A 15,304-nucleotide genomic window follows, 5' to 3' on the forward strand; every position below is an offset into this window, starting at 1 on the left:
GTCAGTCGGCCGACAGGACCCCGAACCAAGCTGAAGCAGCAAGGAGGGCAGAAACATAGTAGCAGCAGACTGGCAGTGAAGCAGCGGTAGCATGTAGCCGTGGCTAAATATCCATGACGGATAGTGCTCTTCTTACTCAGCTTTAGCGTCCAAAAATCCCGGTTCAGTCCGGTCACTTAACGTCCCCTCCAAAGAGGGAGAGGGGTGAAGAGGGTCGGCGTGGCGGGGGGGTAGGCCACCACGCGCCATACAACCAGCCGGCTGTTAGAGGGAGAGGAGCAAAAAGAAACTTAGCACCTGGCTTACAGCGATTAAAAACAGAAACTCTCAGTGATTCCCCTACGCGCCGGTCGGCGGCAGTTAACGACACATTATGTCGCCTCGACTGCGGCGGAGATGCCGGATCTATTAAGAAGTTACGGTTTGAGTTAAATTAAAACAACGCTCACAAATGTACACAAACATTTGCTGCGAGCAGCAATGCAACGACCTGTCAGTGGGCGGGCCGAAGAAGCAGGAAGCGAGAGGTCAGGAAGAGGGACACGGCCTACTTTTATACTCTAGGCTTGAGCAACGATTGGCTACAAGCTAAAACGAGTGTCAGTGCAGCAGAACCCTGTGTTCAATATAACAGTGGGGCCTCATACCACTACACAGTGAACGTATTAGGGAGGACAGATGGGAGGTGACTGAGTGACTCCTCTCTTTTCCAAACAACAATTCTGGTATGCCTTTTGCCTATTCACCTTATGTAGCCCCGCCCACTTTGCCACGTCCCGTTTGGCCGCGATTGTGTTACGACTTCCGGTCAAATGCGGAAGTGAAAACTTATGTAAACAATTGAAAAACGAAAACGACTGAATTTGCAGTGTACTGTGGGAAAATTATAATACAGACAATCAAGTCAACATGACCAACACTTGAGGGGTGTACTTCGAAGCGAGTTTAGTGGGTTATATTTTATAATTATATTTTTTATCGAGTCTAATGCCAGGCTTTCCTGTACTACGAAGGTGGCTCTCTTTCAAGATCGCCATGGAAACTTATGGTAACAGATGTTTAGCTCATAACCTGGTCCCGACTAGGTTATATTCAGAGTTTAATCCTAAAATCGGCTATAAAAGCGCCACTGTTTCACAATTTAACTCATTTACAGCTGGCGTCACTTTTACTTTGAAATCCCAGTGGAGCTGGCAGAACCAGTACGGAGGGAGAGATCGCGCTGAACCGCTGGTGTTTACCAGCATGAGTCGAGCGTCAGGAGCTCATTTATATATAGCTATTACTGTGCGTTCACACCAAAAGCTTCCAAAGCGTCAAAAACGCTTAAGGCTGGGCGTCAGACAAGACAGCTCCCAAAACAGCAAATGTTTTCAGCCGCTTTGGTCGCTCGTCACGTGACTGACGTCAAAATTTGATCGCGCTGGTCATTGGGGAGCCGAAATATAAAAAGAAGAAAAAAAAAAGGCAGCCGAAGGACATCTCTATTCTCACAGGTTGCCGCCGGTTGCCGGTCATAGCTAATTACCCTAAAGTTAACCAGGGCTCAACTTCTCGTCTGGTGACGCTTTGGACGCGTGGTGACGCCTGTTGACGCTTTGGTCGCTCAGTGTCGCTGGGCTCTCATTGAAAATGAACTGACTTCCGGCGTTTTGACGCTTTGGAAGCTTTTGGTGTGGATGCACAGTTAGGCTATATTACTTGGATATAAGCTGCAGCATGGACGTCGGAACTATTTACTGAGAGAGGCAGGGGGGATTTTTGTTGGGAGGGTCGGAGGAGAGACGCATTTGATTTGAAGGTATTTTATAATAGCATACCGTATTTCCTCATAGCCGTTATTCAATTGTTTACATGATCAAATAAGGGCCACACTGGCCCCATATAGCTAAGCCGGATTCCCCCCCCCAAAAAAAACTGTCACCTGGAACAAACTGACAACTATATGATCAGAAACTCGTTCAGCTCTGTGGACTGTCTGTGAAGACTGACGGGAGTGAAGCTGGCCTCATCCTCTGCTTCAGAGAGGGAGCCTTCACTGTCGGACCTGGGTCTCTGCTCCGTGTCCAGAGCCTGTCGGGACACGCTGTTCACGCTGTGAAAATGCCTGGTCGGTCACTAATGTGTAAAAAATAAACGGAGGGATTTAGATCCCTCAAATAACTTAAATGTGGCCATGAATAAACTTGTTTCGCCTATAGCAGTATTGCCCAAATGCAAATATTGAATACATCTCTATTTTCACAGTTAAAAATGTCTTTGTCATCTAAACTCCCCCCCCCCTCCAAAAAAAAAAGAAAAGAAAAGAGAAACACTGTAGCATATTTTCATACGCACATCCAGCCTGAATTGCGATCAGTAAAATATATAAAAATATAAAACACAATTTAAAAAGGAAAGTTGTTCCTCTAGTTTATTTTGTTTAAATGGATAAAGCTTCATAATTAAAAGTAGTGCAATGTCCAGCTGTCAGGAATTAAAAGCAGCCTCTTATGTGCATTAACAGTGTTGCTTCGGGCTGTGATAGCATTTTTTTTTTTTTTTAAATCGCTCCTACTCTCTCCAAACAAGCTGCTCATCTTGGCTGAAATCAGCGGGGATACGTTGATATATTGAATTATTTTAACCCGAGTCTAGAGTCTAGATGGAGGTGGGTGCAGGTCGTACAGCTCCACACACACTGGGACCGAAGATGAGGTTGATGCTCAAAACACTCCTGCTGTAAAAACTCACGCCTTTTCTTCCAGTGATTGTGGTTGTGGCATCCTCTTTATAATGCTCGTCATTTTTTGCGATCGACAACGGAAAAAAAAAACCCGGATTTGCCAACAAGAAACAGCTGAGAACGGACTCAAATAATCAAGCTACCGCTAATTAGAGCACTGGAAAAGAGAATAACGACACGCATTGGTCCAATGGAAGCGCCTCCTGGTGGAGGAATATGGGTTTTGCAAAAGCGCCCAAGAACTGACATCTCTGCATTGTTGGTGAATGAGCAAGTGCGGTGTTTTCAATAATTTGAGGACATTTATAGATCACCAACGTTAATAGCATCATTGAGGATCCTTTACAGATAAACATTAATAGGCTAGTAAAAAAACAAACACAGTTGTGTACATTAATGTTTCAATCTACATTTTGTAATAAACAAATTATAAGTATAATTTGATATGACCAAGACACCTAAAAACAAAAACACGGCCGTTTTCATCAATTTACAAGCAAGTGGGCAACACACATTGGAGTGAATGGGTTTTCTGGGCGCTTTTGCAACACCCATATCCTGCCACGCGGGGCGCAGAACCCATACCACAGGAGTCAATGGTGGTGTCGTTACTCTCTTTTCCAGTGCTCTACCGCTAATGTACTATACGACTTCCGGTCGTCACCGAAAGTTCGAACACTGACAGTGTCCACTGCATAGATATAGAAACGTAGATGCCGCATTCCATACTGCCGAACAGCGCCACCATGCGTCTGCTGGCCGCCATGTTGTGCAGGGCATAAGTTCTAAAGGACTGACGTTCTAAACGCTGTAACCATGGTTGTAACCCCAGTTTCTGATAAAATCTACTCATAGGCGTCATTTACACTGGGGACGTCAAGAACCATTTGGTCTCCACCACCAAATTAACTACATTAGCCTATCCTAGAAGCAGCCGAAACAGTGTGCACAGCGGAGCCAACTCGCAACAATGTAGCTTCAATTAAGTAGTTCTCAGACTCTTTCTGTCATCTCCCGCTTTGGACAAAGAGGGAATTTCAAGACGCACCGGGGGAAGGAGGGGGTCGAATGAACGATAAGACAGCAGCCGACAGATAGGCTATACTTAATATTTGGGTGCAACAAAGTCCCTGTTAACAAAATCAACATCTAACCTGCCCCTTCAAAATAAAGTTAGTGACTGTTTGGAGCAGCTGCTGACACATGTGCAGCTGACAGTGACAGTTTCCTCATCACTAAACCTGAGCCACCATCCGATCCTTCCTCACTCACGTCGGGACGATTGGACAAAGTCTTTTATTGTATATTCTGTGTTTTTCCTCGTTTCAATTTTTGCAGGTCAACCTGCCTCTGGTGCGCATTTGCTGTTTCTCTCGCGCTTGCTCACTTGCTCACTCTCGATCCTCATATAAATGAATAGGCTATTATATAAAAAATAACAATGAAAAAACAACACAGACGTGATCCCACGCTGCCAATTCTCTAATGTCCTCCTGTGGGAGCAACCGAAAGCAGCACAGGAGGTTGCTGGCATTTTACTGGTTCCCGGGCACTCAACTCACTCACTCAACTGTCTCAGCTGATGCTCTTGGTCCTGCACAATATGGCGGCCCCGCTGACGTCACCAGATATAGAACGCGGCATCTACGTTTCTGGTCCACTGACTCCATGGTTGCCCCGGAGAATAAGATGATTGATGCCCTCACGTACGCCGGTGTTTGTTTACTGGTCGCGGGAAAAAGAGCGATTCATTCGGGAAAAAGCGAGTGATACAGCTCTTCGTGGCGCCTGTGTGCAACTGCATGGAGGAGAAGGCTAATGAGTGAGTCGGTTGGCTCTAAATAAACAGCTTTTTCCAACCAACTTGAACCGCTGCATTATTTCGGGACGGGACCTCTTGTATGCGGAGAAAACAGCTGTTTAATAAGGGTCAGTTTAGCGCCGTTTACTGTCTGTGTCCTGCACTTTGCACTAGTTGAGCTAAGTGGGGGAGAGCAGAGACTTCTTTCCTGCAGATACTATACTGAGTGGGCATCTGCTGCACTGTCTCTCATTCTTCTATAAACATTATGTGAAAAGCACAGTGACATGATACATTTTATGTTTATGAACAGGGGCGTCCCACATCTTGTGCCCCACGGTGCACAAGATGTGAGCCTACGTGGTGCACGAGCACACAATTTCACAAACAACAAAGACTGTGAAATTGCTTCTAAAATGTTTTGGACAGATTTAACAAAGAGCCTACGGTGTAAAATTATTAGGTAACCATTAGTTTTATTTCAGTCTTTTTATTTTTATTTTTATATTTTTTAAAGAAAGCTAAGACCTGTGAGATTACTACAGACATGTCTGGAGTACAGTAGAAAATGTATTTTTTTTAGGGCCGGGACTTTATCGCGTTAATTACGATTAATTAATTACACAAAAATTAACGCGTTAAAAAGATTAACGCATTTTAACCGCACGCGAGAGAGGCGGTAGTTTGAGAGGCTGACTGGCAGAGATGAGAGCTGGTGAAACGCTAGCATGGTTATTTAAAACACCATCTCTGATCTCTGCCTGCACATAGATACACAGACACGGCGCACGCTAAATGCGCTATATAGCGCTAATTGCTCAGCTGCAGCGCTATATCTATGACCTGTCACTGTCACAGGTGCAGCTCATCTCATTATGATAGGACTTCACCCTCAGAGCTCTGTTTTCAGACTGTCCTGACCTGTCCCTGAACATCACACAGGGACAACATGGAGCTGTGTGATTGGTTACTGAGTTTTATTAATGTTTACATCAGGCTGAGTTCAACAAATCAGTTTATGCTACTGTGATAGTGATAGTGATATAGTAGCCTAGTTAAATACTACAGTAATCATCATAGTGCATTGGAAGGAAAGACCATTTAATCTGTATGTATCAAATATCCATTAATGAATTAATCGATAATTTGCATCCCTAGTCTGTTGGTCTTGGTTAAGTACCACCTTGAATGCTTAAGCTTATGTATTCAGTCATTCAATGGTATACTAAATTCCATGTGAAAAAAAATGCTTCTCACTGTTCTCAAAATGTGTCAAATATTTATATGCGATTAAAATGCGATTAATTGCGATTAATTAATTACAAAGCCTCTAATTAATTCGATTAATTTTTTTAATCGAGTCCCGGCCCTAATTTTTTTCATCTCTGCCTAGTAATAAAACACTAGAGTAAAATCTACCTTTGAATCATGGGATATCAGGCAAATAAATAAGTATGAGTAACTGTGTAAAAGTAGATGCTAAAAAATGAACCTGAGCAACAGATGTTTTATTATCACAGATATGTCAAGGTGGAATTTGACCTTTGGAAAACTAATTATATTTCTTGGCCTGTGTCATAATATTCACTCAATCCAAATACAACTGTTTTTGGCACATTTTGATTTCACCCAGACCTCTTCACATTTTACCATTCAAATTAGACCATGCAACAGAAATGAAGTTTGACTCCAATATTTTACTAATAAATGAATACAACATGAATAACCAAGTATAACACAAACCCAAATTTGCTGCAACAAGGAGCAGTCAGATGTATGTTTGTGGTAACTAAGGGAAAAACAAACAAACTTCCTGGGCCTGTTTCAAAGTGAGGAACACAGCTCCAGAAGGAAGTCACCCCAAAGATAGTATAGCTGTCGTAAAAAAGAGTGCACACTTCACCCTAGAAACCTGTTCATCTTTATGTTAAAAACCAGGACCTTTTTTTGCTACTCTTTGGCTGCTAGGAGTGTGAGGAGCTAGTCTCCTGTTTCTAATAGATGGTGTGTTCTCTCTGGATGATCACTAGTGATGATAATAATGGGATTCTATGTGTGTAGTTTTTTATCTGTCAAAGTGCACTAGATTGAAGCCTTTTAATATAAAATTACAGAGTGACCGACTGGCCGTACAACACCGCTCTTCTCTCACTTAACTCATGCTCAATTAGCCCCTGCCCTTTCCTCCGCTCCCCCCCTCCACTGCTACACTCACTCACTCACTGCGAGGTGAGCAGCGCACTGCTGTGGCTGCATGATGGCAGAGCGGAAGAGGAGTGCGAAAGGAACGAACTCTGAGCTGCAGAGTAAACGGAAGAAGGAAAAGAGGGAAAGCAGACCCCCAGCACCGAGACAGAGGTCCCTTGCAGAGGCCTTTCAGCATGGGCAACAATATCCAGGTAAGTTATAGTGAAGTGAAAGTAAGATTTAGTCATCTCCAGCATAGACCCCTTCACAGATTGTAAACATCCGGGTGGGCGGCTGGAGGCAAAACATCTGTAACGCCGTAGCTTGTAAACGCTGGTTAGCATGTTTTAACTGACTGTTTTTTCAAGAATGGACAAGGAAAAGTCATATTTTAGTGAATGTGTTAGTGCACCCACCCTCAGAGACCGTGAGTGTTATTTTAAAAAGTTGATTCCAGACCGTCATATGTACCGTAAATTCTCAAATAAAAGCTCAGTCTCAAACAGACGCCGGCAGTGGCGGACTGGCACCAAAAAGAGGCCCTGGCAATTTTGACAGAGAGAGGCCACATTGCCTTCTCAGGTCATATCTGTAATTATTACAGATTACAGATATGACAGGCAACCTCCTCCTGTGTGAGTGTGTGTGTGCGCGTGCCTGTGTAAGATAGAGAGGGAGAGAGAGAGAGAAAGTAGGTAAAACCTGCTAGCTGTTAGCTACCGTAGCTCAGGCGTTGGTCTCCGTCAGGTAAAAGCTGCCGTTTATTCCTCAAATAAAGTTTAAAAAGTTGTTGAGCCTCTCCGGTAGTGTTATCCATCACTGCAGTTGTAATACCCGCTAAACTGCTGGACGCAAAAACCGAGGGGGCGTCTGTGTGTTTACAATTCACGAAGGCAACGTAAACGTACGTGCCGCTTAGGTGAGTTACGCAATGAGGCAACGTAGCCTCCCTTGGCGTACAAGTCTGTGGGAACATACTGCGCATGCGCCAGATACACACCGTATGGGCAGAAGAGGCAGAGCAGCTCTGTGCCTTTCTGAAATACAACGAGACGGCGAGTGGCTTCAACGGCCGCTGCCTGGCCGGAGGTAAACTCATTGAGTCCCCTGACCGCACGTCCCTGCTTGAGAGCAGTTAAGAGGCAGGTGTGTGTGTCTGTGTGTGCGTGCGTAATTGAATGAGTGAGACAACCTACAGTAGCCTAACCCCCCCTCTCCACCCCTTAGAATAAGTTTTAATGTTGAAACAGGTTAAGAGTTAGTTACTAGTTTTGTGTTAGTCCATGGCATGATTTGCGGCCACCTATTAACGCAGCCGCTCCGCTTTATTTATTTATTTAGCCCAGGGGTGCTCATTACGTCGATCGCGATCGACCGGTCGATCGCGAAGACATTTGGGTCGATCGCGTGATGAAGAACAAAAAAAAAAAAAAAAAAAAAAAAAAAAAATTAAAAACACAGTTGTCTGGACAGCAGGCATTTTTCTCACAACCGACCCATAGACTGTAAAAGAACCGACCAAAAAAGCGAGGGCAGGTCCGCCGAAGCATCATTCCGGGTGAATCAAGCTCTCCGCCCGTTGTCTTTGTTGTTAATTTGTTGCCGCTCCACAGAGCGCACATGGCTACTTAATTATGCACGTGCTGACCACTATGGTTGTGCTGAGGCATTCTGGGGGTGGAATATGAGGTGTGTTCATGTCCGCACCATTCTTGGGTCCGGTGTGATTTATCAATGGAATATTGCGCAGAGTTGTCGCACAGCTTGATCAGTGTTTCCCACTAACAGAAAAAAAAAAAAGTTTTTTTTTTCTCCTCACGTGTGTTTACGTGCGGTGCGCCCGCACGCCAGAGACGCGGCAGGTTGAGAGGCTGACAGCTGACAGATGAGAGATGGTGAAACACTAGCATGATTATAAAAAAAAACACCATCTCTCATCTCTGCCCGCACATAGACAGACACAGGTTCACATACAGACAGGGGCGCACGGTAAATGCAGCTGTCCCCCCCCCCCCCGCATAGTCCGACCAACTGGACGACCAAAAATTGGTAGATCATTTTGACTTGGTCACTTTAAAAGTAGCTCTCAGGCTGAAAAAGTGTGAGCACCCCTGATTTAGCCTATTTATTCATTTATTTATTTATTTGCGACCGTGGCCGCCTATTGATGCAGGCCCTCCGCTCCACTTTATTTATTTGGTGGAGCCGCCTGCGGCCGCATCACCAGGCGGCCGCAGTGGCATTTGCCCACATTGCCCAATGGCCAGTCCGTCCCTGGACGCCGGGCCGGGTCTATCTCTATTTTCTGCTACAGTAGTTCTTGTAAATGTACTAAACCTCTGAAAGCCCATGGTCGCCTGTTTGAGCAGTTTCTAAGCTGCTTCAGTCCTGCTACAGCTCTCAGAGACCCGACCTCGGTCAGATCTGCAGGTGTTGAAGCCTGGACCAGGGTCACTTCATGAGCATTAACTCTAGACCGGATGGTGGCAAAAAAAAAAAAAAAAAAAGAAGCCGGTGGTCCACCGATCCGAGCTATTAAATGTTTTCAACCTGAACCCGGTACGTCTGGTCGTGTTGTTCGGTCCGGCCCGTTGAGACCTCGGACTGACACAAGGAGAGAGCCGGGGGCTATACAGTCTGTGGGCGGAGTACACGTTTATTTACAAGAAGTTTAATCGGTGCTTGTAAATGAATGCTGCTCTGGATCTGACTCTTTTCTTCTATTCTTACTCTTTTAAACAGAACCTATTATATATTTTCCATGTTTTCTGAGCATAACATTTGTTCAAAATTAATTTAAAACCTGTCCCGTACACAGTAGACGCCTGTCTAAACAGATGCTGGGTCAGTTGTTTTGCCTCCAGTGAACGTCTTGACGTCACAGTGACGTAAGCCGCGAAGGGGTCTATTAGATAGGCTAATGTTATTTTTCAGTGTAATTGGTCATCAAGATAATTTAGCAGACTTATTAATAGACTATTTAGACAGTCACATAGGGAATATATTCAGCCAGTTGAAATAAAACTAAATGCATTATTTCACTGGAACTGAAAAATAGATATGCTACCTACAAAAACATATAGAGATGGTAGTTGTAAAAAGTATCGGTATTGGTATTGATATCAGCGATACTGGCCCTGTATTTAGCTACTTAGTATTGGATCGATACCAAATTTTGCAGCACAGCCCTATTTGATGTCAGAAGGATTTGAACTTTCCGTCCTTCAGCACCACCTGCTGGTTGAAAGCAGAATGACACTGTGGTGGACAGGTGTGTAAACATTGTTGTTCTGACTGAGTGCAGCTCTCCCTGCAGGTGGAGGCTCAGCTATGGATCAGTGTGAGGACAGAGAGGAGGGAGCCCCCCCCTCTGAAACCACTCTGTGTGGGGAACAGAGCCAGACCAGAAGTCAAAGGTGAGATGAGGATCTCTAACTGTCCAGGACTCAGATCACTGGAGATACTGCTGTTATCTGATATGAGGTTTTTATGTGACAGGGTAGTGCATTATTGTTTTACTACTATTATTGGTACTAATAACAGTGAATAACTCATTTAAATCAACAAGATATTGTCTCCGTCTCACAACAAGAGCAGAAGAACAGAGCAGAGAGGCTTTATTGTGATTGTAGAAATATACAGTTAAATTCTGCTGGACGGTTCATTTCATGCTGATTGGCTAAGACAAGTAAAATGACACGCTAAGGGAGGACGTCCTCCCTTACCAATCAGCAACCAGAACACAAGATTGACATCAGGTCGGTCCAATGACAGTTCTCCAACCCCCCTTGGTTACTGTTGCTATGTGCGCCAAACTTTCACTCCCAGCCGTGCTGCTTCTAACCCAAGAAATACAGAGTTTTCAGAGATATTGGCATCGATTTGAAAGGAAATATCAGCAGATTTCTGGATAAACTGTTGGGAGATGTCATAGAGAAGCAGTCAGGAGGTACCAGTAAGGAGAAGTGACAGCGTGTGGTGGTTAGCGGTAGGCTACTGACGGTAAACTCACTCACCCATAAAAGACGTACTAACCAACCTGCTAAGGGCATATTGGGCTCTTGGTGAAGCGGTTACATCCCACATCCATGATAAATGCTCTGTCTTTTTCATTAGGCCTGTGTTAATCTGAAAACAGTAGGATTGAATAAAATTATGTTGTTTTTAAGAAATCTTGTAAGACATTGTTTAATTTTCATTGAATAGGCCTATAAGAAAGTAGGGATAAGTAGTCAACTAGTATAAAATAACATGACGCCGTGGACTTGTGATCCTCCTGTCCTCCCCAATTTTTTCAGTCACCAGCCGCTACTGATATACTATATACAGTATATATATATATATATATATATATATATATATATATATATATTAGGGCTGACCCAAAAAATTAGAAGCTTCGAAGCTTCGTTCGTTGCCATGGTAATCGATCATGAAAGTCCGTGATCGATTTTTTTCCCCTCCTTTTTCCCTTTTTGACACCGGTTCTCATCGGCAATTGTTACATTAAAATGAGTAGGCGACTTGGCATCCTGGAAACCTGCCTGATTTTGGAGATATGCAGTGTTTGTTTGCCATTACTTTCATTATTTCCGCCCCTGCTCGGCCCTGTTTTCATATGTTTTTCTGTACGTGAGTGATGGATAATACTTTTATTGAGGTGGCTCCAGTATTGAGCCGGGCAGGCAGCCTGCAGCCCAGCTAACACTCTTCAACCGGGGAAGTGTCTTTCTAAAACTGAGTACTCGCAAACAAGATGAGCATCTTGCCAGTTTATTCACTTGCAAGTGGGCGTTCCCGAACAGCAACAGTTAAGTCACCAGTTGGAAAGATGCGCGCTGACTCTCAGAAAGAACTTGCTTATAAACACATCACATCACATATACACATCACATCACCTGTCAGTACATACGTCACTTCCTGACAGCTTCCCCCCCTACATGGTCTGGCACCGTGCTGAGTGTAACAAAAACAGCCACGGGGGGTCGTAAAGTGTCGAAACACTAGACATGCATTTCAAGGTTTTACCTTACTTAAACCCTTGTAACAGCTTTACATAGAATGTACAGAGAAAAGCTAAAATAGAGTACAGACTATATAAGGAAAAACCTCCAAGAGTGTATTTTCCCAATGGCTTCCGTCAAAGTTCGCCCTATAGACGTGCATTTTTTTCACACTGACAGGCTCAGATAGTTACAATAAGTGTCCGACAACATACTAGACAGGAGAAATAAACGCATGTCTCTACCTTTAGCTGGAGGTCGCTGTTTATTGTGATCTGTCTCCAAATCTCACCACGGTAGAAATCTCATTTTGAAATCTCGCAATAACTAGCGGCAAAACACAGATGGGGAATACTGTTACCTGACTGAGGTGAAGAGAGACGACCGGAGCATTTCCAAATTGTGGCAACAAAATGTTGAGCTACTCTTCGCGCAGCTTTCACAGAGCTTTCACAAGTTAGGGCTAACAGTTAGCTGTGCTACAAATGGATGCTAACACTCCTGTGGATGCACTGCGCCGTCGCCGTGCCGACCACAGGGTCTGCACCACTTTGACCAGATGACTACTGCCAGTCAAAGAAGAGACACGCTAAAGGTAGAGACATACGTTCATTTCTCCTTTCTAGTATGTTGTCGGACACTCATTGTAACTATCTGAGCCTGTCAGTGTGAAAAAAAATGAAGGTTTATAGGGCGAATTTTGACGGAAGCCACTTGCCCGGTTGAAGAGCGTTAGCTGGGCTGCAGGCTGCCTGCCTGGCCCAATACTGGAGCCACCTCAATAAAAGTATTATCCATCACATCACTCAGCTAGCCCTAACTTGAATCGGCTTGTGGCTCTGCCTCAGCTGTGTGATACCATTATGAGAGGCGACCAGAGTTTCAGACAGGTTTGAATCCATCTGACCATCTGTTTGCCTGTTGGGAGCGGTTCATCTCTTCTTAAATTGACGCACGATAAAACAGAAATTAGAAAGAAAAATCAAAAAACAGTTAAGTCAGAATTGAGTCATACAGTGTAAACCCAGTTTTAAACTGTTTGTCTTTCCTCTTGCAGAAAAATGATGGAGACACCTCGAGAGATTCTCTTGAAGACTTTGGAGGATTTGAGAGCCGATGATTTTGAAAAATTCAAGTGGTACCTGTGTGAGAGCCTAGAAGACCTCCCATCAATCCCAATAAGTAAACTGGAGAGAGCAGACAGGTTACAGACAGTGGATCTAATGATCCAGACCTACTGTAAAAACACTGATAAGGTCACCATAACAGTCCTGAAGAAGATGAAACAGAATGATCTACTGAGAAGTTTCACACAGCGCATCTCAGAACCCAAACGTAAGTTTGATTAAAAATGTGAAGTTATAAGGACATGGTGGTCAGTCAAAACCAGGTGGATGAGGACAGTTTCATCATCCAAAGAGCTTCTTTGGTCTTGACAACTGAGTGGGGAGTTTCTGTAGGGAGTCTTAAATGTCACATGTGGGTGGTGGCAGTCTTACAGCCTCACTGAGCTCCATCCAAACTTTGACCTCCAAGGCTCCAAGACTCCCATCTTAAAATGTAATTTAATTTTACAGCAGAAATAAACTGTTTACAGCCTGGTACAGAAACAGCTTTGGTCTCCATGACAACTGTTTATAGAACTTACCTGTTACCCTTAATTAATGGCTAAAGTCCCTTTTGAATGACAGGTGAGCATTTGTCCCCTTTGTCCATTTTTTGATCAGCTGGAATTTTCACTGAGTTTCTGAGGTCTGAGACGTGTCATCACAGAGGTGAAGTCAGTCTTTATTTACAGTCTGTGGCTCCAGTTGTAGTGCTTGTTGGCTTAACAGCTTCTTAAATCCCATTAGGAGGTTTGTGCCCATAAATGAAACTGGTAGTTTACAGTTTCAACTCCTCAACTGTCCTTGTCCAGAACAGCAGGATGGTGTGGCTAACTCAGCTTTGCCAGGATCACCGATGGGTTGGGCAAGCAGAAGCATCAGTGCAGTGTCTAGGTTTTTCAGAAAAGTAAATGCCAGCTGACTGGACGTCTCTTGATTCTTGTTGATCCCAAATTATCTCTTAAACTTAAAGGGATAGTTCACTACTATCTACTCACCCTCATGTCGACTAAGGGCTGGGAGAAGTTTCAGAGTTATCCGTGGCTTCTCTGAGTTACAGGGGGTCTCGGCATCAGTAGGGAGAGGAGGGACCCTGGTCCGTCCAATTTGGACGAACCAGGAAGAGGAGCTTCCACTACAAACAAGCTTGAAATATAGACTTATTTATTTTTTTCGGAACAATTTAGCATTTCGGGGCTTCAATACAAGACGGACATTACGTACGAGCAGCATGGAGGTATTTGGATGTTTTTTGGTGTGTATTTTTGTTACGAAGAAAAGTGGTATCCATTTGCAACCGTTAATGGACATGCACTGCTACGCCGAGACCCCCTGTAACTCAGAGAAGCCACGGATAACTCTGAAACTTCTCCCAGCCCTTAGTCGACATGAGGGTGAGTAGATAATGAGTGCAATTTGAATTTTGGGTGAACTATCCCTTTAACCTTCAGTATTGGTCGTATACTGTTTAATCTCACCCATCTGGCTTCAAAAGACAGAGATTTGACATTTTAAAATTATTTTTATTGCATTTTAAAGTATCACAATTAAGTCACATGCAGTACTGATGCTACCCTTTAATTTCCTTTGTTCATATATCATTGTCTAAGTGTGGAGACTGATAATGAGCAGTGTCAGGTCATAACTTTTACTGCTCTGTGAATGTGATCAGTGATCACAAGTATATTCCACCTCAGAGAATTTGAGGCACTATAAGTAGGGATGTCTGATACTGGAAATTTGCCAATATCTGATATTCCGATGTTGTCCAGCGCCTTAAATTCCGATAATAACCAATACCGATATGCAGCTTTTGCCCCAAAACTGATTATTAACATAGGCCTGTCAGGAATTAACACATTACTGTATGACTACTTTTACTGTGATGCCCCACAGGATGCATTCTACAAATTAACATTGTTTATTTATTAACACACACACAGAAACACACACAGACAGACAGAAAAACAGACACACACACAAACACACACAGACGGAAAGACACACAGACACTGTCATGGCCGGTTACATGCTGTCATTCCGACATCCCACCATTTAGACATACCGCTATTCCGACATGCGAACGTCCCACCATTCTGACAAGGCTTTCAATATAAGGAAATGTACGTTACTCAACAGGTGACTCACTTCTATCTTATACGAGCCCTTTGATCCAGAAATGCGAGTGTCAGAAGAGCGACAGGCACAAACAGAGCACCTTTCATAAAAGACGCTGTATCTCCTTTTCTAGAAAAAAAGGAGGGATTTTGGTGAAACCCAGCCATGTTTAGCTTGACTTTTCTCAGGAACGGAGGCACGTAGAAACAAACGGTTTGTGGTCATTTGAAGCATAAAGTTAAACCTTTCAATTGAGCTACAGTATGTGTTGGCAGGGGTGCAAACTTGTCACCTTTCGGCGAAATTCGCCGTTTTGGATCCCAAATTGGTCATTTGTGTGATTCGTGTAAATCCGCAATAAAAA

General features: G+C 43.8%; 2 protein-coding genes across 5 annotated transcripts in view; one reads left to right on the forward strand and one right to left on the reverse strand.

Moving 5' to 3' along the window:
- Window positions 1-15,304, reverse strand: part of LOC311007702 (protein CEBPZOS-like) — a 109,354-nt gene that overhangs the window by 19,153 nt on the left and 74,897 nt on the right. The window lies entirely within an intron of this gene.
- LOC311007025 (NLR family CARD domain-containing protein 3-like) overlaps window positions 6,784-15,304 on the forward strand; it is a gene marked incomplete at both ends in the record, with an annotated part of 39,607 nt that continues 31,086 nt past the window's right edge. The window contains 3 exons of the mRNA XM_084000107.1: window positions 6,784-6,925; window positions 10,030-10,129; window positions 12,774-13,051. Of these exons, the coding sequence (XP_083856233.1) occupies window positions 6,784-6,925; window positions 10,030-10,129; window positions 12,774-13,051 (520 nt within the window). The remainder of the gene's footprint in view (window positions 6,926-10,029; window positions 10,130-12,773; window positions 13,052-15,304) is intronic.

Source organism: Trachurus trachurus, assembly GCF_905171665.1.
Source record: "Trachurus trachurus genome assembly, chromosome: 24".
Classification (NCBI taxonomy): Eukaryota; Metazoa; Chordata; class Actinopteri; order Carangiformes; family Carangidae; genus Trachurus; species Trachurus trachurus.